Source organism: Mustelus asterias, unplaced genomic scaffold (assembly GCF_964213995.1).
Source record: "Mustelus asterias unplaced genomic scaffold, sMusAst1.hap1.1 HAP1_SCAFFOLD_43, whole genome shotgun sequence".
Lineage (NCBI taxonomy): Eukaryota > Metazoa > Chordata > Chondrichthyes > Carcharhiniformes > Triakidae > Mustelus > Mustelus asterias.
This window is the reverse complement of record NW_027590120.1, coordinates 1,910,321-1,938,051: the sequence shown is the minus strand read 5'-3', so window position 1 is coordinate 1,938,051 and position 27,731 is coordinate 1,910,321. Positions and strand designations below refer to the sequence as shown.

At 46.1% G+C, this 27,731-nt stretch overlaps 3 protein-coding genes across 4 annotated transcripts; 1 reads left to right on the top strand and 2 right to left on the bottom strand.

Moving 5' to 3' along the window:
* On the bottom strand, positions 1–27,703 carry LOC144482902 (uncharacterized). Of its 2 annotated transcripts, XM_078201756.1 has the most exons (3): positions 27,656–27,703; positions 26,773–26,870; positions 1–1,433 (listed from the first exon to the last, which is right to left on the bottom strand). In XM_078201756.1, exon 3 carries the CDS (start codon positions 1,080–1,082, stop codon positions 72–74), a length of 1,011 nt encoding a protein of 336 aa, XP_078057882.1. In that variant the 5' UTR covers positions 1,083–1,433; positions 26,773–26,870; positions 27,656–27,703; the 3' UTR covers positions 1–71. The 2 variants fall into 2 exon arrangements, with proteins under 2 accessions (XP_078057882.1, XP_078057881.1); XM_078201755.1 differs by lacking the exons at positions 26,773–26,870; positions 27,656–27,703 and adding an exon at positions 6,206–6,289.
* Positions 11,070–16,598, top strand: LOC144482871 (uncharacterized). Its single transcript, XM_078201710.1, has 3 exons — positions 11,070–11,126; positions 14,222–14,310; positions 15,610–16,598. Exon 3 carries the CDS (start codon positions 15,714–15,716, stop codon positions 16,581–16,583), a length of 870 nt encoding a protein of 289 aa, XP_078057836.1. The 5' UTR covers positions 11,070–11,126; positions 14,222–14,310; positions 15,610–15,713; the 3' UTR covers positions 16,584–16,598.
* Positions 23,762–27,700, bottom strand: LOC144482869 (uncharacterized). The gene is made up of 3 exons (XM_078201709.1): positions 27,656–27,700; positions 26,773–26,835; positions 23,762–24,262 (listed from the first exon to the last, which is right to left on the bottom strand). Exons 1-3 carry the CDS (start codon positions 27,698–27,700, stop codon positions 23,762–23,764), a joined length of 609 nt encoding a protein of 202 aa, XP_078057835.1.
* Positions 27,704–27,731: the final 28 nt, after the last annotated feature.

Sequence of the window (27,731 nt, the reverse complement as noted above, 5' to 3'; positions counted from 1 at the left end):
TGTGAGAATGAACAAAATGCAGTCCTGGATGTAATTGAGAGCAGAAACAATAACAGAAACAACCCCTGGAATCACTCGTGAACTTGTTGGTGTCTCAGCAGGGCGGATGAAAGACTGAATCTCTTCTCACACACAGAGCAGCTGAACGGTCTCTCCCCAGTGTGAACTCGCTGGTGTATCTGGAGGTGGGAGGACCGAGTGAATCCCTTCGCACATTGAGAGCAGGTGAACGGCTTCTCCCCAGTGTGAACTCGCTGGTGTGTCAGCAGGCTGGATGACTGAGTGAATCCCTTCCCACACTGAGAGCAGGTGAATGGCCTCTCCCCAGTGTGAACTCGCTGGTGTATCTGCAGCTGGGATGACTGAGTAAATCCCTCCCCACATTGAGAGCAGGTGAATGGCCTCTCCCCAGTGTGAACTCGCTGGTGTGTCTGCAGGTGGGATGACCGACTGAATCCCTCCCCACATTGAGAGCAGGTGAATGGCCTCTCCCCAGTGTGAACCCGCTGGTGTGTCTGCAGGTGGGATGACTGAGTGAATCCATTCCCACACTGAGAGCAGGTGAATGGCCTCTCCCCAGTGTGAACTCGGTGGTGTATCCGCAGGTGGGATGACTGAGTGAATCCCTTCCCACACTGAGAGCAGGTGAATGGCCTCTCTCCAGTGTGAACTCGCTGGTGTGCCCGCAGGTTGAATGACTGAGTGAAACCCTTCCCACACTGAGGGCAGGTGAATGGCCTTTCCCCAGTGTGAACTCGCCGGTGTGACTGCAGGCTGGATGAACAAGTGAATCCCTTCCCACACTGAGGGCAGGTGAACGGCCTCTCCCCAGTGTGAACTCGCTGGTGTGTCCGCAGGCTGGATAAATGACTGAATCCCTCCCCGCACTGAGAACACGTGAACGGTCTCTCCCCAGTGTGAACTCGCTGGTGTGACTGCAGGCTGAATGACTGAGTGAATCCCTCCCCACACTGAGAGCAGGTGAATGGTCTCTCCCCAGTGTGGTTGCGCCGATGAGCTTCCAGCTCTGATGGGGCTCTGTATCTCTTCCCACAGTCCCCACATTTCCACGGTTTCTCCATGGTGCAGGTGTCCTTACCTCTCTCTTGGGTGGACAATCAGTTGAAGTCTCGTCCACACTCACAACACGGGTACAGTCTCTCCCTGCTGTGAATGGTGTGATATTTATTCAGGCTGTGTAACTGGTTAAAGCTCTTTAGTTAGTGCACTGGAACACTCTCACTCGAGTGTGGCAGTGTGTTGCTGCTTTTCCAGTCACACTGACATTTCAAATCTTTTCAAATCAACAGACTGGACAATCATTTCTCCTTCCAGATTCAAAGTCCGATGATATTCAGCTCCCAAGGAATATGACTCTGTCAGATCTAGACGTGACGTTTGAGATTTCGGCCTGTGATTCCTCTTTCAATATCCTGTAAAACAGGTTGACAAAAGTCATCAGTGTCAGTACAGGATAGAAATTCAGAACAGACAATTCTAGTTTCTATGGAACATTCTTTCCTATTTCAGTCCCAAAAAGCTGTAAATTTCCATCCCACACACTCTCCCTCCATTCTCACTCTGCTGTATCTAATATTCACCCTCCCAATTCTCCTGAAGGTGCTGATTGAGGCTGATTGACAGATCCATGCTCACTGCTTCCTGTCCTGGACACAGAGACCATAACAAATAGGAGCTGCAGTCGGCCATTTGGCCCATCGATTCTTTTAAACTATTCAATGAGATAATTCGTTCATCTACCTCAGCATCATTCTCCCCACACTAAACCCATATCCCTTGATATATTCAATATCTAGAAACCAATCAATCTCTCTCTTGCAAGTAGTTGATGACTGAGGCTTCACTGTCCTCAGGGATTGAGAATTCCAAAGCTTTCCCACATCCTTGAGTGAAGAAATCCCCCCACGTCTTAGCTTTTGCTCCATCTTCTTGTCTGTTCCCCATAACCCTTGACACCCTTGTCAGTCAAAGATCTGTCTAACTGGAATATATTCAATGATCCTCAGCCTCCACTGGTCCCTGTGGAAGAGAAATCCAAAAGACTAACAACCCTCTGAGGGAAGAGATGTCTGGAAATATATAACGTAGCTACAGTTCCATATTACAAGATATTCAGATCCCAAGGAATATGGCTCTGTCTAGACGTGACGGTTGAGATTTTTGCCTTTGATTCCTCATTCAATATCCTATGAAATGAGTTTGCAAAAGTCATCACAGTCATAGAATCATAGAAACCCTACAGTGCAGAAGGAGGCCATTCGGCCCATCGAGTCTGCACCGACCACAATCCCACCCAGGCCTTACCCGCTAATCCCTTTTTTTTTTTACCCGCTAATTTACCCGCTAATCCCTCTAACCTACGCATCCCAGGACTCTAAGGGACAATTTTTAACCTGGCCAATCAACCTAACCCGCACATCTTTGGACTGTGGGAGGAAACCGGAGCACCCGGAGGAAACCCACGCAGACACGAGGAGAATGTGCAAACTCCACACAGACAGTGACCTGAGCCGGGAATCGAACCCAGGACCCTGGAGCTGTGAAGCAGCAGTGCTAACCACTGTGCTACCGTGCCGCCCCTGTCAGTATAGGATAGAAATTCAGAGCAGCCAATTCTAGTTTCTATGGAACATTCTTTCCTATTTCATTCCCAAAAAGTTGTAAATCTCCATCCATATCTATGGATTCTATTTAAAAACGAAAGTGGATGGGCATTTGAAGGAAATAAACTTTCAGGAGAATGGGGATATAGAGGGGGATTGGGACTGGAATGTTATACAGAGAGTCAGAATGGACTCGAGTTACCGAATGGATTCCTTCTGTGCTGTAATGACTTTATGACTGGAAATGTATAACATCGCTATAGCATTATATTACAATGCAAGAACTAATAATAAAAGTATTTTATTACAGAAACATAAATAATATATCTAATCTGGGTACCATATAATAACACTAGACAGATCTCTGTCCTATATTAACATACTGTCCCCTTAAATGTCAGCCATCTCCTGGGGAAAGCTGCCCTTTAATGTGAACATGAGGAAAAAGACCATCCTTTTCGACAGACAAATAAATGTGTCAAGCTGAGGGAGCAAAGGATGTTCACCAGGCTGATTCAGGGAATCGCGGGACTGATGTATGAGGAGAGATTGACCAGGTTAGAATTGTTTTCGTTGGAGTTCAGATGAATGAGGGGGGAATCTCAAAGAGACTTATAAAATTCTAACAGGTCGAGACAGGATAGATGCAGGGAGGATGTTCCCGATGGAGTCCAGAACCAAGGGTCACAGTCTGAGGATTCAGGGCAGACCATTTAGGACGGAGGTGAGTAGACATTTCTTCACCCAAAGAGTAGTCACCCTGTGGAATTTATTACCACAGGAAGTAGTCAATGCCAAAACATTGAATGTATTCAAGAGGCGGCTGGATAAAGCACTTGGGGTGAATGGGATCACAGGTTATGGGGAAAAAGCAGGATTAGGCTACTCAGTTGGATGATCAGCCATGATCATAATGAATGGCGGAGCAGGCTCGAAGGGCCAAATGGCCTCCTCCTGCTCCTATCATCTCTGTTTCTATATCAATGTCTTTAAGAGAGAGAGAGAGGGAGACCTGGGCCAACCTTTCCAGAGTCTGCAGCCTCCCTGGATTCACTTCCTTTCCCTTCAGTTGCTGCAAGTCCCCAATTTCCCCCAGAATGAGAAAAGAAATGGAAAGGGGGAGAAAAGAAAGTGTGTTACTCACAGATGTTGGCCTCTTTTAGGTCAAAACAAATAAACAAACTCAGATTAAGTCAGGACAAAGTAAAAGGGGCAGCTCCCCAAAAGGAGGGAGAACAGTCCGAACAGAAATCAAAGTACAAAGGAAACTTAAAAACATCAAATTAAAATGTGATTATTAGGGTCGATAACGCACCCCAACCCCTGCGGTGCCCAGCGGGCGAGGAAGGCGTCAACCGCGCCCGTGGACACCGCATGCTCCCTCTCCAGGGACACCTGGCCGCGAACGTAGCCGCGGTAGAGGGGAAGACAGTCAGGATGGACGGCCCCCTCGATCGCCCGCAGCCTGGACCGGTAAATGGCGCGTTTCGCCAGGCCCAGGAGCAGGTTCACGAGGAGGTCGCCATCCCGACCCCAACAAAAAGAAAGTGCAACCTAAGACACAAAACATAGACATGGTCCACGGACTTCACAAGGCCACAGAAGGGGCAAGCTTCATAGCCCGTGAACCAGTGAATCCTACGGTTGTGCGGAACTGCTGCATGCATCACCCTTCACCCCACGTCCCCGATGTAATTGGGGCAATCCCTCCGTAGAGGGACCTCTACGGAAACAAGGCCCGCCAAGGTGTATCCGGGCGACAGGCAAGGAGGCGGTAGTGGAAGGTGTGCAGCAGCAGCCCGCACAGGAAACGCCTCCGCGCGGTAGGAAAAGGCACGGAGGACATTTCCGCGAGACGGCTCAGGCTGTGGGGCACCTCACCCAGGGGAGGAGGGTTGAAGTTTTGGGCCAATGTGGAATTCTGTCCGAACAGGGGAACGCTCGGGCGGGATCCCACCGCACGCCTGCGCCGCCTCGAGTTTGCGTGCACTTTCGGGGCCGAGCACGACCGTCCTAAGGTCTAGGATGGCTTTGGCCGCGTGCCGGACGGTCGTCCCCACGCGCTCAGCCAGCACGCGGGGGCCCATCCAGCCCGCTCCTCCGCCATCGAGCACGTCCCCGATTCTGGTCACCCCGGCGTCCACAGCCCTCCTCTCCGCCAGCCACCTGAAGTCATACGGCTGGAGGAGCGGATTCCGGAGCAGCGGCTCTCGCACGAGAGCTGCTACTCCTGACGGGGGAGAGCTGTGTCGCGAGGCGACCTTGTTCCAGACGGTGAGGAGGTCCTGGTAAAAGACGGGCAACTCCTGCAGGGTGGTCGAAGCACGCCCCAGTTCGATATGCAGGAGCTGCACGTCATAATTGAGGCCGTGCCAGTGGCAGAAGAAATATGGCACACCACTGTGGAGGGGGCTCAACGGAAAGGTACCTTTAGCGGAAGGTCGCTATCTGAGTGCGGAGGCACACCAGACCTTGCCCGCCCTCCTCAAGCGGGAGATACAGAACCGCAGCAGGGACCCAGTGCAGTCGATTGCCCCAGAAGAACCGCAGGAGGGTTCTCTGGATATCGGTGACAAAGCCAGGGGGAGGGGTCAAAGGGACCAGCCGGTACCACAGCATGGAGGAGACCAGCTGGTTTATGACGAGAACCCGCGCCCGTGAATGGTCACAAACACTCACCTCTGAAACAATTTAACTGATTTTAATATTAAAATCTCCTGCTGGAGCCTGCAGCTGGAAAGATATCAGAAGCATTGGCATCAGAGAAAAATCTCCCAGTTGAGGAAATCCCCGGGGAGCGGGGGTGATGTCACTGTGCAATTGTAAGTATGTGATGAGATCACAGACAGGAACACAGAATACCTGGGTCTGTGCAAACCAGTGAACACCACACATTATGGAGGATGTGAGGCTCCTTGACAGGGTGCAGAGCAGATTTATCAAAATGGTTTCAGGGATGAGGAATTATAGTTACAATGTTAGGCTGGATAACTTGGGGTTGTTCTCCTTGGAGCAAAGTAGATTGATTGAGGTGTACAAGGGTACATGGAGGTGTCAAAGTTTACATGCTCTGTTTACACGTGTACAAGCTCCGACTATGGGTCATCCAGTCTCGAAACGTTGGTTCTATTCTCTCTCCACAGATGCTGTCAGATCTGCTGAGATTTTCCAGCATTTATTGTTTTTATTTTCCTTTCTTTTTCCTTCTCTACCACCGCTCTGCCTCATCAATAAGACATTGGGACTCAGGGTTGATGCAGTTTGATGGACAAGTTGTCTCCATTCTGAGCACTGGGGAACAAGCCCCTTAAGAAGTTTAACAACACCAGGTTAAAGTCCAACAGGTTTATTTGGTAGCAAAAGCCACACAAAAGCCCCTCCCACTGATTGACAACATTGCCCTCTACAAACATGGCGGCCGCACGTGCGCACTGCTGCCTATTGCCCCCAATAAAGATGGCGAACGTTAACCCTGGACGAACACGAGGAGCTGCAGCCTTGCTCGGTACAAACTGGGTCCGGGAAGTTCTCTTCCGCGGTTTGCGGCTTACACAACATGGTTATGCAGCGTTTCCACCCACCTGGACGATCCATTGCTCTCTCCGTTCCTCCAATCACCTCGAACAGATTTCCGAGCCCACAGCAAAAGCCGTTTCCCATCGCCATTACTCATACTGCGCATGCTCGAGTCAAAGTTGGCCCCGCCCCTCGTTCGCTCCGATTGGTTGGAGGACCGACCGCCCCATGTCGGTCCTCCAGCACTGTCCCCTCTTCCCATTGGTCCGCGCTGCCGTCAATCAGCCGGGCATTGTGACGGTGATTTGCTGCTTGTCCAATAATAACAGTAAGAAGTTTAACAACACCAGGTTAAAGTCCAACAGGTTTATTTGGTAGCAAACGTCACACAAGCTTTCGGAGCCTCAAGCTCCTTCTTCAGGTGAGTGGGAATTCTGTTTACAAACAGGGCATATAAAGACACAGACTCAATTTACAGAATAATGGTTGGAATGCGAATCCTTGCAGCTAATCAAGTCTTAAAGGTACAAACAATGTGAGTGGAGAGCTTCCACTCTAAACACGTTAAAGAAGCCATCCCCGACGGACAAGCCCTCCGTATACACAGGATCTGCTCGGATGAGGAGGATCGCAACAGACACCTCCAGATGCTGAAAGATGCCCTCATAAGAACAGGATATAGCGCTCAACTCATCGATCGACAGTTCCGACGCGCCACAGTGAAAAACCGCACCGACCTCCTCAGAAGACAAACACGGGACACGGTGGACAGAGTACCCTTCGTCGTCCAGTACTTCATCGGAGCGGAGAAGCTACGGCATCTCCTCCGGAGCCTTCAACATGTCATTGATGAAGACGAACATCTCGCCAAGGCCATCCCCACACCCCCACTTCTTGCCTTCAAACAACCGCACAACCTCAAACAGACCATTGTCCGCAGCAAACTACCCAGCCTTCAGGAGAACAGTGACCACGACACCACACAACCCTGCCACAGCAACCTCTGCAACACGTGCCGGATCATCGACACAGATGCCATCATCTCACGTGAGAACACCATCCACCAGGTACACGGTACATACTCTTGCAACTCGGCCAAAGTTGTCTACCTGATACGCTGCAGGAAAGGATGTCCCGAGGCATGGTACATTGGGGAAACCATGCAGACGCTGTGACAACGGATGAATGAATACCACTCGACAATCACCAGGCAAGACTGTTCTCTTCCTGTTGGGGAGCACTTGAGCGGTCACGGGCATTCGGCCTCTGATATTCGGGTAAGCATTCTCCAAGGCGGCCTTCACGACACACGACGGCGCAGAGTTGCTGAGCAGAAACTGATAGCCAAGTTCTGCACACATGAGGACGGCCTCAACCGGGATATTGGGTTCATGTCACACTATCTGTAATCCCCACAACTTGCCTGGACTTGCAGAGTCTCACTGGCTGTCCTGTCTGGACAGTGGGGCGGCATGGTAGCACAGTGGTTAGCACTGCTGCTTTACAGCTCCAGGGACCTGGGTTCGATTCCCGGCTTGGGTCACTGTCTGTGTGGAGTTTGCACGTTCTCCTCGTGTCTGCGTGAGTTTCCTCCGGGTGCTCCGGTTTCCTCCCACAGTCCAAAGATGTGCGGGTGAGGTTGATTGGCCGTGCTAAAATTGCCCTTAGTGTCCTGAGATGCGTAGGTTAGAGGGATTAGTGGGTAAATATGTAGGGATATGGGGGTAGGGCCTGGGTGGGATTGTGGTCAGTGCAGACTCGATGGGCTGAATGGCCTCTTTCTGTGCTGTAGGGTTTCTATGATTCTATGAATACACATCTCTTTAGCCTGTCTTGATGCTGTCTCCACTCACATTGTTTGTACCTTTAAGACTTGATTAGCTGTAAGTATTTGCATTCCAACCATTATTCTGTTAATTGAGTTTGTGTCTTTATATGCCCTGTTTGTGAACAGAATTCCCACTCACCTGAAGAAGGAGCTTAAGACTCCGAAAGCTTGTGGCTTTTGCTACCAAATAAACCTGTTGGACTTTAACCTGGTGTTGTTAAACCTCTTACTGTGTTTACCCTAGTCCAACGCCGGCATCTCCACATTAGTAATAACAGTGACAGAGTCTCAGTGTAACAATGACACACACAGGCTCCAATTCATTCAGAGTGGAGATGGGGCACAGAGACAACACAGCAAAGCACTGACTTACTCTGAGTGTAACAAATACAATGTTTGTTAAAATATTTAGAGTCACATTGCAGTATGTTAGTGAACACAGCATTAGATCCAATGTAATGGTAATACAGTCAGTATCTCGTGCACCATAACCAAAGTTTAAGTTTCATTTGATAGTGTGAGTGAGTCGTGGTCTATTGATATAATGTATTTAGATTCCGGTGTGTGTTACTCTGCCACTGTCATTATCGGACAATAACCTGTCTGTCATTCCAATTCTGCTGTATTTTACAACGGCAGTTTCAGTGTCTCTGAGGTCATTTTAACTGCAGGTAATCTGACATTAAGGGAGACAAGAGGCCCAACAAACATTTGATTATAATAGGAGGACAAAGTGCAAGGGAACAATGATATTTTAAGGTGTCTGTGTTATGGTGAGTGTCACTGGGAGGTGAGTGATAAAATACAAGTGGAAACATCATGACAGAGACACATGTGACTGACTCGGCCTGACTGAGAGCTGTTATACTCGAGGCGAGAATAATGAGGACATGGGGAGCTCCAGGGATTTCTGATATCTGAGGTGTATCTGTTAGAGGAACTGAAAATAATCAGTTCCTTCTCATTGTTATCTCCAGTTCTCAAGTTACACAGACACACAGGAAAGAGATCTGACAGCTCATCAAACCCAATATTTTAATCTTCTGTTTGAGACACATTATAATCGAAAAGATCAAATATTAAAACCTGAGGAGAGATACATTCAGAATGTCACAAAGATGAGTGAATTGTCTAATTAATCCCATTCACCATAACTTTGCCAATTTATCCTCTGCAAGTATTTATCCAATTCCCTTTGAAAGCTACTATTAAACTTGCTTCGAGCACCTGTCAGTTTGTGCATTCCAGATCATATCAAGTTATTGTGTAAAACATTCTCCTTAACACCCCTTCCAATTCTGTTGTCAATTAAATTAAATCTCTGTATCCTCTGCTTACAGACCCTCCTGCACCGGGGAAATCGATTCTCTCCATCGACAAACCCTCCTGCTGCTGGGAGATCATTTCTCTCCATTGACACTATCATAAATCATTTGTCATTTTAAACACCTCTATTAAATCTCCCCCAGCACATTCCCTGATCTAAGATGGATAACCCATGTTTTTCCTGCCCTGAAGAATTATATGGACTCAAAATGTTAACTCTCTGAACAGATGCCGCCAGACCTGCCGGGTTTTTCTGCTTTTCTCCCTGTTTTTCCCTCTGTAATCAATCAGAAACTCTCCCTGATTTTGAACATCTTGATCAAATAGGAACACACAAAGCCTGAGAAAGATACAGAGGAAAGGAGAGACAGAAAGACTGAGAGAAAAACTGAGAGAGATTTTAAAAAGCAGAAAGATGAGGTGGTCAAAGATAAAAGCTGAGAATCAGAGGAAACAAGCAATACAGAGAGAATGATATACAATATAAGGGAGCAGGCTATCAGTTCCTGGCTATGGGGAGCAGAGGCACATCTCTGTCCTGTATTAGTTTACTGTCCCCTTTAATATATTTCAGAAATTAGATGGGCACATAAAGGAAATAAAGTTGCAGGGGAAAGGTAATATAGAAAGGGAATGGGACTGACTGGATTGTTCGACAGAGAGTCGGCATGGATTCGAGTTACTGAATGGACTCCTTCTGCGCTGTAATGACTCGATGAGTGAAAATATATAACATAGCTTCAGTGCTACATTACAAAATGAGAAATAATAATAAATGTACTTTGTTACAGAACCATAAATATTACACCAAATCTACAATATAACAACACAAGGCATATCTCTATCCTGTATTAATTTATTGTTCTTTTAAATGTCAGCCATCACCTGGGGAAACCAGCCCTTTAATTGTGAACATTAGGAAAGGGACCTTTTAGCCAGACAAATCAGCGTGTCAAGCTGAGGGAGCAAAGGATGTCAATGTCTTTAAGAGAAAGAGAGACCCGGGCCAACCTTTCCAGAGTCTGCAGCCTCCCTGGATTCACTCCGTTTCCCTTTAGTTGCTGCAAGTCCCCAATTTCCCCCAGAATGAGAAAAGAAATGGAAAGGGGGAGAAAAGAAAGTGTTTTACTCACAGATGTTGGAGAGACAGAAGAAGTTTGAGTCTGTCTGAAGCGCAATCTTCATTCAGAGAGAGAGCAGCAGCAGCTTTGCTGGGCAGGAATGAGCAGCTGAACAAGCTCATTGTCCACTTCCGCATTCAGACAATGGGGGCGCTCTGATTGGCTGGAGGACCAGAGAACGTCCGGTCCTCCAACTTTCCATTGGCCAACACCTCAGCAGCAGGTCAAAAGGTTGGCTCCCCCCCGCACATGCACATCTTCCCCTCTCCCTTGGACATGCGCAGTCCCGGGCCGAGGGAGGGGGCGATCAATACGCGGCTTCTCGCTCTGGCCGGAGCCGTCAGCCGGTTGCCTGGAAACCGTGGCTGGAAGAGGTGGAGGGGGAGGGGGAACAATGGGTGGGGGCGGGGCTCCCGGGTCCGCGCGCCCGGGCCTGCACACCGGAGACGTCATCGCGGAGCAGAATGATTCCTATTGGCTGATTTAGGCAGAGCTCTATTATGGACGTCACAATGCGGAAGTTGTCCAAACTCCCTCCTCTGGGCAACATCTGGGAGGAAATCAATGTTTCCCCCTTTCCATTTCTTTTCTCATTCTGGGGGAAATTGGGGACTTGCAGCAACTGAAGGGAAAGGAAGTGAATCCAGGGAGGCAGCAGACTCTGGAAAGGTTACAGATGAAGACCGGATTCAGGAACAGGACTAGGCCCAGGTATATTTTTGTTTCTCTCTCAAAGACATTGACATCTTTTAGTTCCCTCAGTTTATCTGGCTAATAGGGTAGCCTCTTACCCAATGTTCACAATTCAGTTTTCCCAGAAGAGGGCTAACATTTAAATCAACAGTAAATTTGTATGGGAGAGAGATATGTTATTTATGATCCCATATTTTTTGTCTTGAAATATACAGCAGTGTGGCTGCTTTATCAATTTCCAGTGATGCAGAGATTACAACATAGAAGGAAATGCATTTGGCAACTTAAATCCATGCTAACTCTCCATGGTAGCCATGATGTGGAGATGCCGGCATTGGACTGGGTTGGGCATAGTAAGAAGTCTCACAACACCAGGTTAAAGTCCATCAGGTGAGTGACCTGAGGAAGGAGCAGTGCTCCAAAAGCTCGTGATTCCACATAAACCTGTTGGACTTTAACCTAGTGTTGTGAGACTTACTGAACTCTCTGTGGAGCAATTTGGTCAGTTCCATTCCCTTGAGTTCCACGTCACATTGGAATGGTTGAGAGTTCCAGATGAAGTGAGACTGGGGTGGAGTCGGGCGATGTCACTGAGATGGGAATAGGCGGTTTTGATGATGATGTGGCAATGTGGTTGGAAGCTCATCTTGGGGTGAAATATTTCACCATGGTTGTGAACAGTTTGGTTCAGCCTCAGACAGTTACCAGGAAGATAGAGTTGCTGGCGAGGGAGTGGAGTTTGTAGTGGGGACTGAAGACAATGGGTTCAGTCTTCCCAGTGTTTATATGAAAGAAGTTTCAGTTCTTTTAGTACTGGATGTCAGACAAGTCAGGATTGTGTGTGAGTTGGGGGGGGGAGGGATCTTGGAGGTGATGGTGTTCACATCTACCTACTACCTCGGTCCTTCTAGGTGGTGGAGGTTGAGGATTTGGGAGATTCTGTCAAAGTTCTCATTGAGTTCTAGATGTATAAAATCCCTCTCCTTCACCCCGGCCCCTTCTACTTCTCTCTGTCTCCACTCTAGACCAGGTGCCAGATTTCCTTTCTTGACAGACATCAGCATACCCCTTGGGTTTTTATGATAATCCAGCAGCTTTCCTCCATGTCTGTGTGGGTTTCCTCCAGGTGCTCTGGTTTTCTCCCACAACGGATGAATGAACACCGCTCGACAATCACAAGGCAAGACTGTTCTCTTCCTGTGTGGGAGCACTTCAGCAGTCACGGGCATTCAGCCTTGGATCTTCAGGTAAGCGTTCTCCAAGGCGGCCTTCACGACACACGACAGCGCAGAGTCGCTGAGCAGAAACTGATAGCCAAGTTCCGCACACATGAGGACGGCCTAAACCGGGATGTTGGATTTATGTCACATTATCAGTAACCCCCACAGCTTGCCTCCTGGACTTGCAGAATTTCACTAGCTGTTCTGTCTGGAGACAATACACATCTCTTTAACCTGTGTTGAATGCTCCCTCCACCCACATTGTCTGTACATTTAAGACCTGGCTGGCTGTAGAGATTTGCATTCTAATCAGTATTCTGTAATTTGATTTCTGTGTCTGTTTGCACTGTTTGATAACAGATATCCACTCCATCTGACGAAGGAGCTGTGCTCCAAAAGCTTATGGTATTTGCTACCAAATAAACCTGTTGGACTTTAACCTGGCGTTGTGAGACTTCTTACTGTTTCTCCCACAGTCCAGAGATGTGCAGATTAAGTGGGTTGGCCATTTCCCCTTAGTGTCCCAAGACATGTAGGTTAGATGGATTAGCCATGGTAAATGTGTGAGGGTATGGGGATAGGGTGGGAGAGAGGCTCTGGGTAAGATACTATGTGAGAGAATTGGTGCGACTCATGGGTTGAATGTCCTCCTTCTGCACTGTTAGGGACTCTATGATAATGTGGGAAAATGTGAAACAGTTCATTTTGGAAGGGAGAGCAGGGGAGTATTATTTAAATGGGGAAAAGACTGTAAAGCTGCAACACAACAGGACTTGGGGGACTTCTGCACAAAACACAGAAACCCAGCACACAGGTGCAGTTGGTAATCAGGAAGCCTAATAGAATGTTGGCCCTTATTTCAAGTAAAGTAAAGTTTATTTATTTGTCACAAGTAGGCTTACATTAACAATGCAATGATGTTACTGTGAAAATCCACTAGTCGCCACACTCCGGCGCCTGTTCAGGTACACTGAGGGAGAATTTAGCATGGCCAGTTCACCTAACCTGCACATCTTTGGACTGTGGGAGGAAACCGGAGCACCCGGAGGAAACCCACGCAGAACCGGGGAGAATGTGCAAACTCCACACAGACAGTGACCCAAGCCAGGAATTGAACCCGAGTCTCTGGCGCTGTGAAGCAGCAGTGCTAACTGCAGTGCCACCATGGTTGGAGTATATGAGTAGGGAAGTCTTGCTGCAGCTGTACAAGGTACTGGCGAGACCATATCTGGAGGACTGTGAGCAGTTTTGGTCTCCTTATTTAAGGAAAAATATTATTTCATTGGAGGCAGTTCACAGTAGATTCACTTGGATTATCCCCGTTATGGAGGGATTGTTTTATGAGGAAAGGTTAAACAGGTTGGGCCTCTCCTCATTAGAATTTAGAAGAATGAGAGGTGATCTCATTGAAGCATATCGGATTCTTAAGGGACTTGAGAGGGTAAATGCTGAGCGGATGTTTCCTCTCATGGGAGAGTCTGGGACCAGAGGGCACAGTCTCAGAATAAAAGGTGCCAATTTAAGACTGAGATCTGGAGCAATTTCTTCTCCCAGAGGGTTAAGAGTCTTTGCAACTCCTTGCCACAGAGAGCTGTGGGGGCAAAGCCCTTGTGTATATTTTTGATTAAGGAAATCAAGGGTTACGGGAAAAGGGCAAGAAAGTGGACATGAGGAATGTCAGATCAGCCATGATCCTATAGAATGGGTGACATTCAATCCCTTCCCTGCAGGACATCAGTGAATCACTTGGGTTTTTATGACACTCCAGAATTTTCATGGTCACTTTTTCCCAGTGCCGGCCCCAGAAATTACCAGATTCATTCAGCTCAATTTCACAACCTGCCTTTGTGTTTTTGTGGGTTCTCTCTCACTTTTTTTTTCTTTTAAATTCAGTGTCACAGAGTTTTAGAAGAGGAGGATTTGCAGTCAGGAATCTTCGAACAAACATCACATCAGGATCTGACGGAGCTGCCCAGTTAACGGTAACTTGATTATCATTCGGATTTTAAACATTGAAGGAAAAAGCATTGTTCACAGTAGATGAAACTGTTCTCTGTGTGGACGCGGCTTCAGTTGATCATCTGGCCTCAGGAGCTACAAATATAAACATCCTGGGGAGGAACCATGGAAGAGTGAGGACAGTGATGAGGGATTCAGTTACCCGTCTGAGCTGGAAGCTCATCGTGCACCGGGGAGAGGCTGTTCACCGGCTCTGTGTATTGGACTGATTTCACTCCATCATCCAACCTGTTGGCTCACTGACATATTCACACTGGGGGGAGATTGTTCAAATGCTCCAGAGATGGAAAGGGATTCATTCAGTCATCCCACCATATGACACACAAACGTGTTCACACTTGAGTGATTTTGTTAATTACCCAGATTACGAGAAGAGCTGTAAAAGTTCCAGGGAAGTGATATCCTATCAATGTGTCCACACTGACGAGAGACTGTTCAGGTGCTCTCACTTTGGGATTGAGTTCAGGCGATTATCTCACCTCACAGTGCGCCAGCAAATTCACACTAGGGAGAGGTTATTCCTCTGCTCTGACTCAAGTTGAAAAAAATTACAAGTAAATCACTATTTGCTACAGACCAAAGAAAGATACTTTATTAGAAGAGTAAGGGTCACAAGGTAAAACAAGCCAAGTTCCAGAATATTAAACATCCAGTCCAGTTATAGAGATTATAAACATCAACAGAAACAAACCCAAACTATCAGAATGAACAGAGTTCAGTCTTGGATGTCATTAACAGCAGCAACAACAGCAGAATCCAAGCCCAGTAATCACTGCTGAACTCGCCGGTGTGTCAGCTGATTGGATGATCGATTCTATCTTTCTCACATGTGGAGCAGGAGTCTGGTCTCTCCCCAGTCTGAACTCGCTGGTGTGTGTCTTGGAGGTGATGGTTTTTCCAGGCATCAGCTGCTCTTGTCTTTCCAGTGGATGGAGTTATGGGTTTGGGAGATTCTTTCAAAATTCAAATTCAGTTGCAGATCTATGAAGTTCATCTTTTTTACCCTCCTTCACCTCTCTCTCTCCTCCCATGGAAGCCAGAGTCTTGTGTAAGCCCCGACTGGGTGGCAGGTTCCCTTCCCTCAAGGACATTAGTGAACCAGTTGGGTTTTTATGAGATGCCAGCAGTTTTCAGGGTCACTTTTTCCTAGCGCTGGCCCCACAAATTACAAGATTAATTTAGCTCAATTTCACAACCTGCCTTTGTGTTTTTCTGGGTTCTCTTTTACATTTCCTTGATTCTGTCTTAAATTCATTTTACAGAATATTTGAAAGGTTCACAATCAGGAAAGTCAAACCAAACATCACATCAAAATCTGACAGAGTCACTCGATTCATCAGGACTTGAAAATCATCAGCCTTTGAACATGGAAGCAAAAAGCACCGTTCACACCAGGGAGAAACCATGGGAATGTGTGGACTGTGGGAAGGGATTCAGATCCCCATCTGAGCTGGAAATTCATCGACGCAGACACACCGGGGAGAGGCCGTTCATTTGTTCCGTATGTGGGAAGAGATTCGCTCAGTTCATCTGCCTTCAGCTGCATGAGCGACTCCACACCGGGGAGAGGCCGTTCACCTGCTCGGTGTGTGGAAACGGATTCACTCGCTCATCCCACCTGCTGAAACACCAGCAAGTTCACACTGACAAGAGAGAGTTTCAATGCTCCAAGTGTGAGAAGAGCTTTAAAAGCCCACACGGACTGAGGGAGCACCAGCTCATTCACACCGAGTACACAATGTTCAGCTGCTCACTGTGCGGGAAGAGTTTCAGGACAGCAACCCACCTTCAGACACACCAACGAGTTCACACTGACAAGAGACCTTTTCAATGTCCAGAGTGTGGGAAGTGCTTTAAAAGTTCTGGTGAACTGATGTCCCATCAGCTTGTTCACACTGAGGAGAGACCGTTCAAGTGCTCTCACTGTGGGACTGGGTTCAGGCGATCATCTCATCTCACTGTACACCAGCGAATTCACACTGGGGAGAAGCCATTCATCTGCTCCAAGTGTGGGAAGGGATTCAGTCAGTCCTCCAACCTGCTGACACACCAACAAATTCACACTGAGGTGAGGCCGTTCACCTGCTCCGAGTGTGGAAAGGGATTCGCACGATCATCCCACCTGCTGACACACCAGCGCATTCACACTGGGGAGAGGCCGTTCACCTGCTCCGAGTGCGGGAAGAGATTTACCGAATCATCCAATCTGGTGAAACACCAGCGAGTTCACAGATGACGGCTCTGCTCTGATTCTGCTGTTGTTAATCAGATTCAGGACTGAACATTGTTCGTTCTGACATTGGGAAAGTGTTGATGATGTTGCTGCAAAGTACAGTAACTGGGCTGGAGTTGACAGAATTTGCATTCATGTAGCACCTTTCACAACCTCAGGACATCTCTGTGTACAGTCAGCCTCCACAAACAGCAATGTGGTTCGGGGCAGTGACCTGTTTTCAGTGAGATTGGGTATGGGGTAATATTGGTCTCAGCAGGGTGAGCTCCCTCCTCTCCTTCCAAATAGAAGCCGTGTGATCTTTCACCTCTGCCTGAGAGAGCAGACGGGACCCTCGGGTTAACATCCTCATATCGGTGAAGTGAAGAACCTTCATTCTGAGACAATTGAAGAATCAGCACTTAATCAATAGATGTACTTGTCAGACTGGTCAGACCGAGTCATTCGGGCTTCCTTCCGGTTCTGTGAGCAGAACGTTGGCGAAAACATCGAAGATCTGAGATCTCTCAAGGCACTGAGGGAAATCGAGGACTTCATGCCAACTCCAGAAGAGAGCAGCAATGAGGAGATGGATATGATCAGGGCTGCGATACCAATGATTGGTGTGGAAGAGGCAGATTCCAGCAAACCACAAAACAAGTATGCGGGTTGGAGAGATTGGGAATTCGACAAATGGAGACGGCTAACCTGTCAAGTCATTGGTATACACTATTACAATCATGATAAGATATCAAACAGTTGGATGAAGGCTGTGGACCAACTTAAATCTCATTGTTACATTAATAACCTGTTAAGATGTAATCTGTATCCCGCGAGGGTGACCCTGTCAAGAGGGCAACCCTTTGCCACAAAAACCTGTCGAAGATGTGAAACTCTCGGTCATATTTCTGGCTTCTGCCCATTTGTAAAGAACCGCAGGATCAAACGCCATAATACGATCTTGGAACAGCTGCGCAATTATGTTGGAAAATACGGCTGGACATCTTACCTCGAACCAAGACTCATTGGCAAAAACGGTACCCTCTGGAAGCCAGACGTCATCTTCAAGAGGGAGAAGGATCAAAGGGTTGCAGTGGTGGATGTGACAGTTCGTTTTGAGGACAATTGCGGCAGTCTGGAAAAGACGTGGAATGAAAAGTGCATGAAGTACCAACATCTTGGACCTGAAGTTGAAAAGTTGACTGGATGCCTGGATCCCCGTTTCTTTGGATTTGTTGTTGGCGCCAGGGGAAAATGGCTGGAGAAGAACAACAGCCTCATGACGTACCTGGGAATAAAGAGATACCAGTCATTCGCCCAACAAATTTCAAGACTCACCCTGTCACTCACGTTGGAGCTGTTGGGGATCTTCAATAACAGGTGAGAGATGATTACTACCGCAATACAAGCTTGGAGCTTGTCAGACCATGGGGCTCGCAGCCTGCCAGGAGGCCATATGGACTTGTATGGAACACTCCATCATTGTATGTTTGGCTCGTTGTCTGTATGTTTATGCTTATGTTTATTAAAGGCACCTTTTACATCTGCAGGTGACCAATGGGCAACACGTCAGCTCAGTGACAACCACTGTTTGCTGTGCTGTGCAGATACAGAGGCCTGAATCGTATCCACGGTTTGGGTCAATGCCTGTGGGAGTTTGCACATTCTCCCTGTGGTTGCGTGGGTTTTCTCCGGGTTCTCCGGTTTCCTCCCACATTCCAAAAACGGGTATGTTGGCCGATTGGTGACACGAAATTGTCCCTTAATTCAATATACTTAATCTGGCATGTTTGCAATATTCCAAATTCCACCCCCAGTTATGGTGGAGCATGGTTCAATGGGTACCGACAACTTGGCTCATTAGGCCCAGTTAGATCTGGGATGACTTATGGACGGCATACTTTGTGACCATCAGCTGACCTCAGCTCACGTTCCTCAATTTAGATCGGTGGGACCTCGACTGTGGTTCCACTAGAGGTTGACAAAAACGTCAACAAGCGACGTAAAGACTCGAATAAGGCACTCATTGAGTGTGTTAAAAATAACCTGTAACACAAGTTTGTAATGTTTTATTATAATAAATAATATGATTTTACGTACACTGGTCATAAATCATGAGAACTGTCAAATTATGTTTTCCAGCCAATCTAGAAAGATAAGGTAGAGCTCACAAAACATTTATGGCTTTGACAAGTTACATTAAGTTGGGGAATAAATGGGACCTTACCCAAGTTGTCTCATTTATTCAGGAGACCTTTGTACTCAGACATCAGGAGATGCTCGGAGGTGTCAGGGGCCAATCAGACAATTAAGTTAATCAATTATCATTCAATACTGTGGCTAATCTGAGTTAAGGAAATGTGAGTTGAAGGGGTAAAAATAAAGGTTTGAGTCACCATTCTGTTAACATGTTATCCACCTTGTCTGATTATCATTTCACTTCTTTGGCCTGATCAACCGTGAAAGTTGTGAGACGTCTGTTTTATTGTTAAAGATGAGCTTTCTCCTCCTCCTGTCAATCACTGTTGATTCAAACTTTGCTTTTTATCTTTCTAACTTGTTACCTTTCTACCTTTTAATGGTTAATAAATCTTTTGAATTTACCAATTAGAATGTTCATTCTGGCCAGATAGTTAAATCTTGTAGATTTAATTTAAAATTGGGGATTTATTGCAAACAACTTCTACCTGATAAATCAACATCAAAGCGCAAATGCTGCCTGGATTTGGTGTCTCGGTGTAAGTGGTCCCTGGATTTGGTTTCTCAGTACATGTGGGCCCTGCACTGCTTTCAACCCATCTGTCTGTCTCAGATCTTTCATTGATTTCAATTTAATGGAAACTGGGGATTGGGACCTGTCAACATTTGAAATATATTTACAAATGTTTGGAGGGTTTCTTACAGTTGGGACCTTTCTCTGTTCTGTCCACTCAAGATGTTGGGTAACAGACTTTCTCCTGTGAATATCCAGCTGTAGTTTTGGGCCCTGATGTGTTTCCTTGTTCATCTTGTTGACTCTAAATATTGAATCTTGTGGTTTCATACATCAGATAATCAAACTCCCAACAACAGATTGTCTTTAACTGACTTTATTACAGCACTGCAATAATAGACAGAGTATAGTTACTTGTCTGCAGAACAGAGGCAATATCCTAGATTCAGAGCTCTCTATCCTGAGCAAGCTATTCAGTTGTGTCAAATTGCTACAGAAGAGTCAATGATAAAACCAGACTGACCACCCCGCATTGACCTAGGTTCCAGAAATGATAAAAGCACACTGTTCCCAAGTTAATCCTGCAAAGAATTCCTGGCTAACAGCTGGGGGCTTGTGCCAAAGTTGGCAGAGATTTTCTGAAAGATGTGGGTTCACCTCAACTTAAATGTAAGACTTAAAGTCAATTACAATTGTTGGGTTTAGTTGGGAGAGCTGATCTAAAAGGGACTTTCATTTACAACTAGCTACAGGACCATACTGGGTGCAAATCTTGTTACAAGCTTTACAGAATTTACTAAGTTAATCACATAAGTACAAAATGCAAAACTTAACAAAGGCAGTGGAAGCAGTCAGTTCACTTTGTAACGCTGGCTCACAACTTCCAGCCGACTGAGGCGCTGTTTCTTGTTCTGTTGACGTCGTCTATCTTCTTCCTGCTCAGCTTCTCTGAGCTGTGAACTGGGCAGCTGCAAGCTGATGGTTATTAACCCTTTCTAGACACAGCCCCTGTGCACGATCAATGGTGTTCCTGAACTCTGGTTCACCATGATCAGTCCCTGATTGATTTAGGTGGTGTGTAATCAGTTTCTGATTGGTTTCTTAATGGTGATGGTCATCTACTGACCATTTCCTGCAATCTCCCGACTGGTTTTCTAATGTGTCAGTTACTTTCAGAGTTTGCCCCACATGCCTTTTCTGTGATTTCATTAAATTTTATGGCTTTGTACTGAGATAATGGAGGCCTAAAGACATCTTCTTTGTCACTTAATTGAGAAAAGCAAGTTTATGGTGTCAGATCCTAATGGTTAACATTTGGGTTCATTGTCTCAAATGTCTCATTGATGTGTAGAAATCCTGTAGAGTTCTCATTGGGGCAGGTGACTATCAGTATATTTTGGTTAAAGAAAGTGCTTGCTGGTTTTTGTAGTGGTTGCCAGAGCTTGGAACACAGTTAATTAAAAGGACACAAAGTGACACACAGCCTTAAACTAATACAGAAATTACAAAGTTACTTCAGATCTAAAATCCAAAGAAAGTGGGCATCAAATCAGTGTGTAAAAGGTGAGATAGCAGGAAACACAAATACAGTATGATACATTCAATTGATAAATGTTCAAAACTAATGAGTCAGAATAACTACTGCACTATGAAAATTAAACTGAAACCTTTAATTTTTCAAACCAATGATAGTTATATAGTGTGAAGGAAAGTGATTGCTTCTTTTAAGATATTACAAGTTAAAAGTTTAAACTAATTTACGACGGTGCTGAAGGTTTGAAACTTCACAGCTGGTTTCTTCACACAATATGGCCTCTAATTCAAGTATAACTGTTGTTGTCAATGGCTGAGGAGTTAACAGTTCCAGACCTCAGCTCATCCAGATTTGATGGGATCCACAGGACTCTGTAATTAAAGTATAAAAGTGTAGGTTTACACCGGCCTCGGGTCATGTGATGTATTTCACTTGTCAAATAAGGATGCAGCGACAGACAAAGCCAGTTACATGATACGAATGTATTATAATTAAGCAGAATATCGTATCAGGTTAATTGATTAATAAGCTTCAATTACTTGATCATTACACATAACTAAGCTACAAACTATTAACATGACCGTTCCTACAGTCAAACAGTCCAGTCAAGCAACAGGCTGACACAGTCATACTTTGAATCATATCTTACTGCCAATGTCTCACAGGAACAAGGAGCAGGATTTGGCTATTTGGTCCCTCGAGTCTGCTCCACCATTTAATCAGATCAGGGCTGATCTGATAGTAACCTTAAATCTGCATCCTGCCTACCCCCAGTAATCTATCACCCACTTGCTTGCCAAGAATCTATCGACATCTGCCTTAAAAATTTTCAAAGATTCTGCTTCCACTGCCTTTTCAGAGGCGTTCCAGAGGTTCACGACCCTCTGAAAGAAAATATTTCACTTCATCTCCGTTTTAAATGTGTGAACCCTTATTTTTAAACAGGGACCCCGAGCTCTAGATTCTCACAGAAGAGGAAACATCCTTTCCACATCAACCTGTCAAGAACCTTCAGGATCTTCTATGTTTCGATCAAATTTATCTTACTCTTCTAAACTCCAGCAGACACAAACCTAGCCTGTCCAAGCTTTACCCATAATCCACACATTTCTGACATTGGAAGCAGTCGATTGACCAGACTAATGTATTTACATCCTTGCTTAAACAAGATGACCAATACTGTACACCGTACTCCAGATGTGGTCTCACTGGTGTTCTGGATAACTGAAGCATAACCTCCATATTTATGTAATCAATTCCCCTCACAAATGATAGCTTTCCTAATTACTTGCTTTACCTGCTTACTCGCTTTTTGTGATTCATGCAAAAAACAAAGAACAGCACAGGAACAGGCCCTTCGGCCAACGCTGATCACATTGTCCTAGCGAGACCAACCACTTATATCCCACTATTCCCGCCTGTTCATGTGTCTATCCAGATAAGTCTTAAATGTCGCTAACGTATCTGCCTCAACCACCTCACTTGGCAGTGCATTCCAGGCCCCCACCACCCTCTGTGTAAAAAGACTTCCCCCGCACATCTCCACTGAACCTTTCCCCCTTATCTTGAACTTGTGCCGCCTTGTAATTGTCATTTCTGCCCTGGAAAAAAGCTCCCAACTGTTCACCCTATCCACACCCCTCATAATTTTATAAACGTCTATCAGGTCGAGCCTCAGCCTCCATCTTTCCAGGGAGAACAATCCCAGGTTATTCAATCTCCAGAACACTCAGATCCCTCTGCATCTCAGAGCTCTACAATCTCTCACCATTTAGATAATCTGCTTCCCTTTTATTCTTCCTGCCAAAATGTGCTGTCCTACCAGCAGTTCAGACCTGAGTAGAGGGAGCAGCACAGAGGTGGACAGTGCAAGTGAGTCATCCTGGGAGTCCTCAACTTGAAATTCTTTTTTATTCATTCGTGGGAAATGGGCATTGCTGGATGGCCAGCATTTATGGCCCAGTCCTTGTTGCCCTTGAACTGAGTGACTTGCGAGGCCATTTCAGAGGGAGTCACATGTAGGCCAGACCGGGTAAGGATAGCAGATTTCCTTCCCTAAAGGGCATTAGTGAACCAGATGGGTTTTTTACGATAATCAACAATGGTTTTATGGTCATCAGTAAATTCTTAATTCCAGATTTTTTATTGAATTCAAATTCCACCAACTGATGTGGCAGGATTCGAAACCCGGTCCCCAAATCATTAGCTGAGTTTCTGGATTAATAGTTCAGCAATAATACCACCAGTCATCACCTCCCCTCGTTCAACATGGAGTGTAGGAGAACAAGTCAGGAGCAGCACTGGGCACCCTAAAACTGAGATTCCAACCTGGTTACTCTGTAACATGAGACTATAAACATGCTAAACAGCAGAAGCAGCATGTTCCAGGCAGGGCCAAGCGATCCCACAAACAACGGATCAGATCAAAGCTGCAGTCCCCCCACATCCAGTCGTGAATGGTGGGGGACAATTAAACAAATCACAGAGAGAGAAAGCTCCACAAATATCACCATCCTCAATGATTGGGGCAACAGTGGATCAGTGCAAACAACTGTGATTTATCTTTTGTGACCGCGGATGTGTTACTGATACCTTCCCTGGATTCCGATGCCAGGAAAGATGCTCTGGAAAGTATGGGGAGCTGGGACTTGCCCAGGAGAGTAACTGAAGGTCTGAGAACTGAAATAATATAGAGTTAGAAAGGAGAAAAGGCCACAGAAATGCAACAAGACATTGATTAATCTGTTCTTATCCTGGAGAAATGAAGATGCCGGCTTTGTGTCTTCAACAATATTAGTTCAGTTGACATTTATCCAGAGTATTAAACTCCAGCCCAGTTATAGCGATCACTAACATCAGCAAAAACAAACTCCAACTGTCAGAATGAACACGGTTCAGTCCTGGATGTGATTAACAGCCGCAATAGCAACAGAATCCAACCCCTGCAGACACTTGTCAATTTAGAAGATGGGTTGACTGAGTGAATCCCATCTCACACTCAGAGAAGGTGAATGGTCTCTCTCCATTGTGAGTGTGTTGGTGTCTCAGCAGGTGGGATGAGTGAGAAAATCCCTTCCCGCACTCAGAGCAAGTGAACGGTTTCTCCCCGGTGTGAATGTGCTGGTGTGTTCGCAGGTTGGATGAGCGAGTGAATCCCTTTCCACAGTCAGAGCAGGTGAACAGTCTCTCCCTGGTCTGAACTTGCTGGTGTCTCAGCAGAACACTTGAGGCCTTAAAGCTCTTCTCACATTCAGAACATTTGAAAGGTTTCTTATCTGAGTGAACAAGTTGGTGTGATCTGAGGCTGGTTAAATAAATGAATCCTTTTCCACACAAGGAACAAGTGAATGACCTCTCCCCAGTGTGAACTCGCTGATGTTTCTGGAGGCTGGATAACAGAGTGAATCCCTTCCCACACACTGTACATCTGAATGGCCTCTCCTTGTTGTGAACTCGCTAGTGTATCAGCAGATCACTTGTGGTTTTATAACTCTTCTCACATTCGGAACATTTGAAAGGTCTGTTATCAGTGTGAACCAGTCGGTGTGTAGCGAGGTGGGATGATCGTGTAAATCCCTTCCCACACACAGAGCAGGTGAACGGCCTTTCCCCAGTGTGAGTGCGTTTGTGTTCAATGAGATTCTGTGATCGCTTAAATAACTTCCCACAGTAAGAGCAGCAGAACTGTTTCTCGGTGTGAATAGATTGGTGCGTGACCAGGTCCTCAGGGCTTTTAGAGTTGGGATCACCGTCAGCATGGTTAAAAAGCCTCTCTTCAATGTGAACTTGCTGGTGGGCCAGCAGGTGGGATGACTGAATGAATCCTTTCCCGCACATGGAGCAGGTGAATGGTCTCTCCCCAGTGTGACTGCACCGATGCATTTCCAGCAGCGATGGGTAACTGAATCCCTTCCCACAGTCCCCACATTTCCATGGTTTCTCCATGGTGCAGGTGTTCTTGTCTGGTCAAGCCTTGTCCACACACAACATGTGTATTGCTTCGAAGTAAGGCTATTAAGGGTTATGGGACAAGGCAGAAAATTGGATTGTCATATCATATCAGCCGTGATCTCATTGAATGGAGGAGCAGACTCGATGAGTCCAATGGCCTAATTCTGATCCTAGTTCTCATGGTCTTATTGTTCTCTGCTGTGAATGGTGTGATGTTTTTTTCAGGCTGTGTAACTGGTCAAAGCTCTTTCCAGTCAGTTCACTCTCACTCAGGTCTGTGTCTCGGTGCTTTTCCAGTCACACTCATGTTTGAAATTGTTCCCCACCGCCAGAATAGACAAACATTTCTCCTTCCACATTTAAAGGTCGATGATATTCAGTTTCTGATGAATTGAGTGACTCTGTCAGATCTTGATGTAATGTTTGGTTTCAGTTTCCCATCTGCAATTCATCGTCCTCGTGGACCTTGTAAAAGACATTGACAGAGTCAGTATCGCTGCCAGCACAGGACAGAAAATCACAACAAACAATTCTCGTTTCCACGGAATATTATTTCAAATCTTGTTTCCCCAAATCTTGTGAACCAATCGAACTTCCATCTGAACTAAACCAGAACTTTGTTTCCAGTGTTTGTGAGACACTCTGTCCCCTGAGTTGTGGAAGATATTGAGTGTTCCAGTCGACACTGTCTGCTCCCTCTCCAGGACCACACGAGCACGGACAAGAAAGTTAAAGTTTATTTTTATTAGTCACAGGGAAGGCTGACAGTAACACTGTAATGAAGTTACTGTGAAACCACAGAAGAGGGGCCCACAGCCAAGTTACCCTCTGCTGAACTACAAATTACTGTTTTAACCAGCCCCAAGAACAGGTCCAGGAAAAGATCCTCTGCCCTCCCCAGTCTCCTCCACACTGGGCAGCCAACGAACAGGAGCGTGGGGCAGAACAGAAGTATAACTAAAAGTGGAGAAGCAGCTCCTTCAGGGGCTGCAACCTCTCACACTGAATATGTACATGGCTCACGGATTTCTCGAGGCTGCAATTTAAAGAGGAAAAAACAGTGATGAACACAAAGGCAGGTTGTGAAATTGAGCTGAATGAATCTGGTCATTTGTGGAGCCGGCACAAGGAAGAAGTGACTCCGGAAGCTGCTGGATTGTGATTAAAAACCCAAATGGTTTGTTAATGTCCTTCAATGCAGGAAACCTGTCACCCATCCAGATCGACACAAGAATTCAGCCTCAATGGGAGGAGAAAGATAGAGATGAAACAGGGAGGGAATGAACGGTAAGGACTTTATACGTCTACAACTGGACAAGAACTGACAGAACCTGCCAAACCACAACCTTCACCAACTCAAAGGATGCAGGAAAATTCACCTCCAAATGTCGTTTTCAATCTCAAGTCTCAAAACAACTTGTAATCCTGAGGTAACCTGTATCCTCCTGCATTTAAGGGGCAATTTAGCATAGCTAATCCACCTAACCTGTACACCTTTGGGGTGTGGGAGGAAACCGGAGCACCTGAAGGAAACTCATGCAGTCACAGAGAGAACGTGCAAATTCCACACAGACAGTCACCCAAAGCTGGAATCGAACCCGGGTCCCTGGTGCTGTGAGACAGCAGTGCTGACCACTGTGCCACCCTGTGCCACTGTACTGCGTTGCTCGGAAATAAGTTTTAGAATTTTGGCCGAGTGATAGCGAAGGCAAAGCAGTAAACTACCAAGTCAGAATAGTGCGTGATTCTGAAGAGTAAATGCAGGTAGTGGGGTTTCTGTGCACAAACTGCCCTTATCCATGTTGGAGGAGAGGTTTGTAGTTTTGGAAGGTGCTGTCAAAGGAGGTTTAGCCAATTGCTGGTAATTCTAGTAATGTACATGTTCCAGTTGTGAACTTGCTGGTGCCTCAGCAGAGTGGATGAACGACTGAATCCGTTCCCACACACTGAAAAATTTGAAATTTTTCTAAATGTAAATTTAATGAAAATCCCCGACAGAACTACTTTTTCCTTACTTGAAACACAGCTTTAAATGGTCCGTTTGTTTCTAGAGTCGGTTCCATGAGCAACGCCTTCAACTAAACAAAATCGAAACACTGCAGCTGCTGGAAATCTGAAATGAAAAGAGAAAACGTTGTAAATACTCATCAGGTTAGACAGCATCAATGGAGACAGAAACAGAATTAATGTTGCAGTCACTGATGCTCCTCGAATAAAACACAGACCAATAGCTGCTGTTTAATGGGGCCATGGATCCTACAATCCCATGTGCCCCAGAAACCACTCTATCCATCACACACATTTCCCATTATGACATTTCTGTGTCAAGAAGATGCGCTGTTTAAAAGTTGTCAAGTTCCATTTTTGCGTGTTCATGTTCATTAAAGATACAGTTCGACTTCCCCCTCATTATGTATCAATTTCAGATACTTCGGTTGAGAATTTCCATTCCCCTACTTTCTGTTGGATAATGAATGCCTTGAGTACTTAGAAATCATAGAAACCCTACAGTGCAGAAAGAGGCCATTCAGCCCATCGAGTCTGCACCAACCACAATCCTACCCAGGCCCTACCCCCATATTCCTACATATTTTACCCGCTAATCCCTCTAACCTACGCATCTCAGGACACTAACGGGCAATTTTTAGAATGGCCAATCATCCTAACCTGCACATCTTTGGACTGTGGGAAGAAACCCACACAGACACGAGGAGAATGTGCAAACTCCACACAGACAGTGACCCGATCCGGGATTTGAACCCAGGTCCATTGGAGCTGTGAAGCAGCAGTGCTAACCACTGTGCTATTGTGCCGCATAGGTTACAGTATAATTTGATTCCTAATGTTATTGACTGCACCCGTATCCCTAATTTTCACATCGCAGCAGAAAAAGCTCACCGTTCCTAAATGAGGAATTTCTATGGCGTGCGCTTTACCCAACATTCCTCGCGGTGGGGAATGTTCCCTATCCACA

Excerpts from the sequence above, each read along its gene's own strand:
- LOC144482871 (XM_078201710.1), top strand. The coding sequence starts at position 15,714 with ATGGAAGCAAAAAGCACCGTTCACACCAGGGAGAAACCATGGGAATGT.
- LOC144482869 (XM_078201709.1), bottom strand. The coding sequence starts at position 27,700 with ATGTTGGGTAAAGCGCACGCCATAGAAATTCCTCATTTAGGAACG. Across the intron at positions 26,836-27,655 it reads AAATTCCTCATTTAGGAACG|TTGAAGGCGTTGCTCATGGA; the intron begins GTGAGCTTTTTC and ends GATTTTGTTTAG. Across the intron at positions 24,263-26,772 it reads CATTTAAAGCTGTGTTTCAA|CGAGTTCACAACAAGGAGAG; the intron begins GTAAGGAAAAAG and ends CTGATACACTAG.
- LOC144482902 (XM_078201756.1), bottom strand. The coding sequence starts at position 1,082 with ATGGAGAAACCGTGGAAATGTGGGGACTGTGGGAAGAGATACAGAGCC.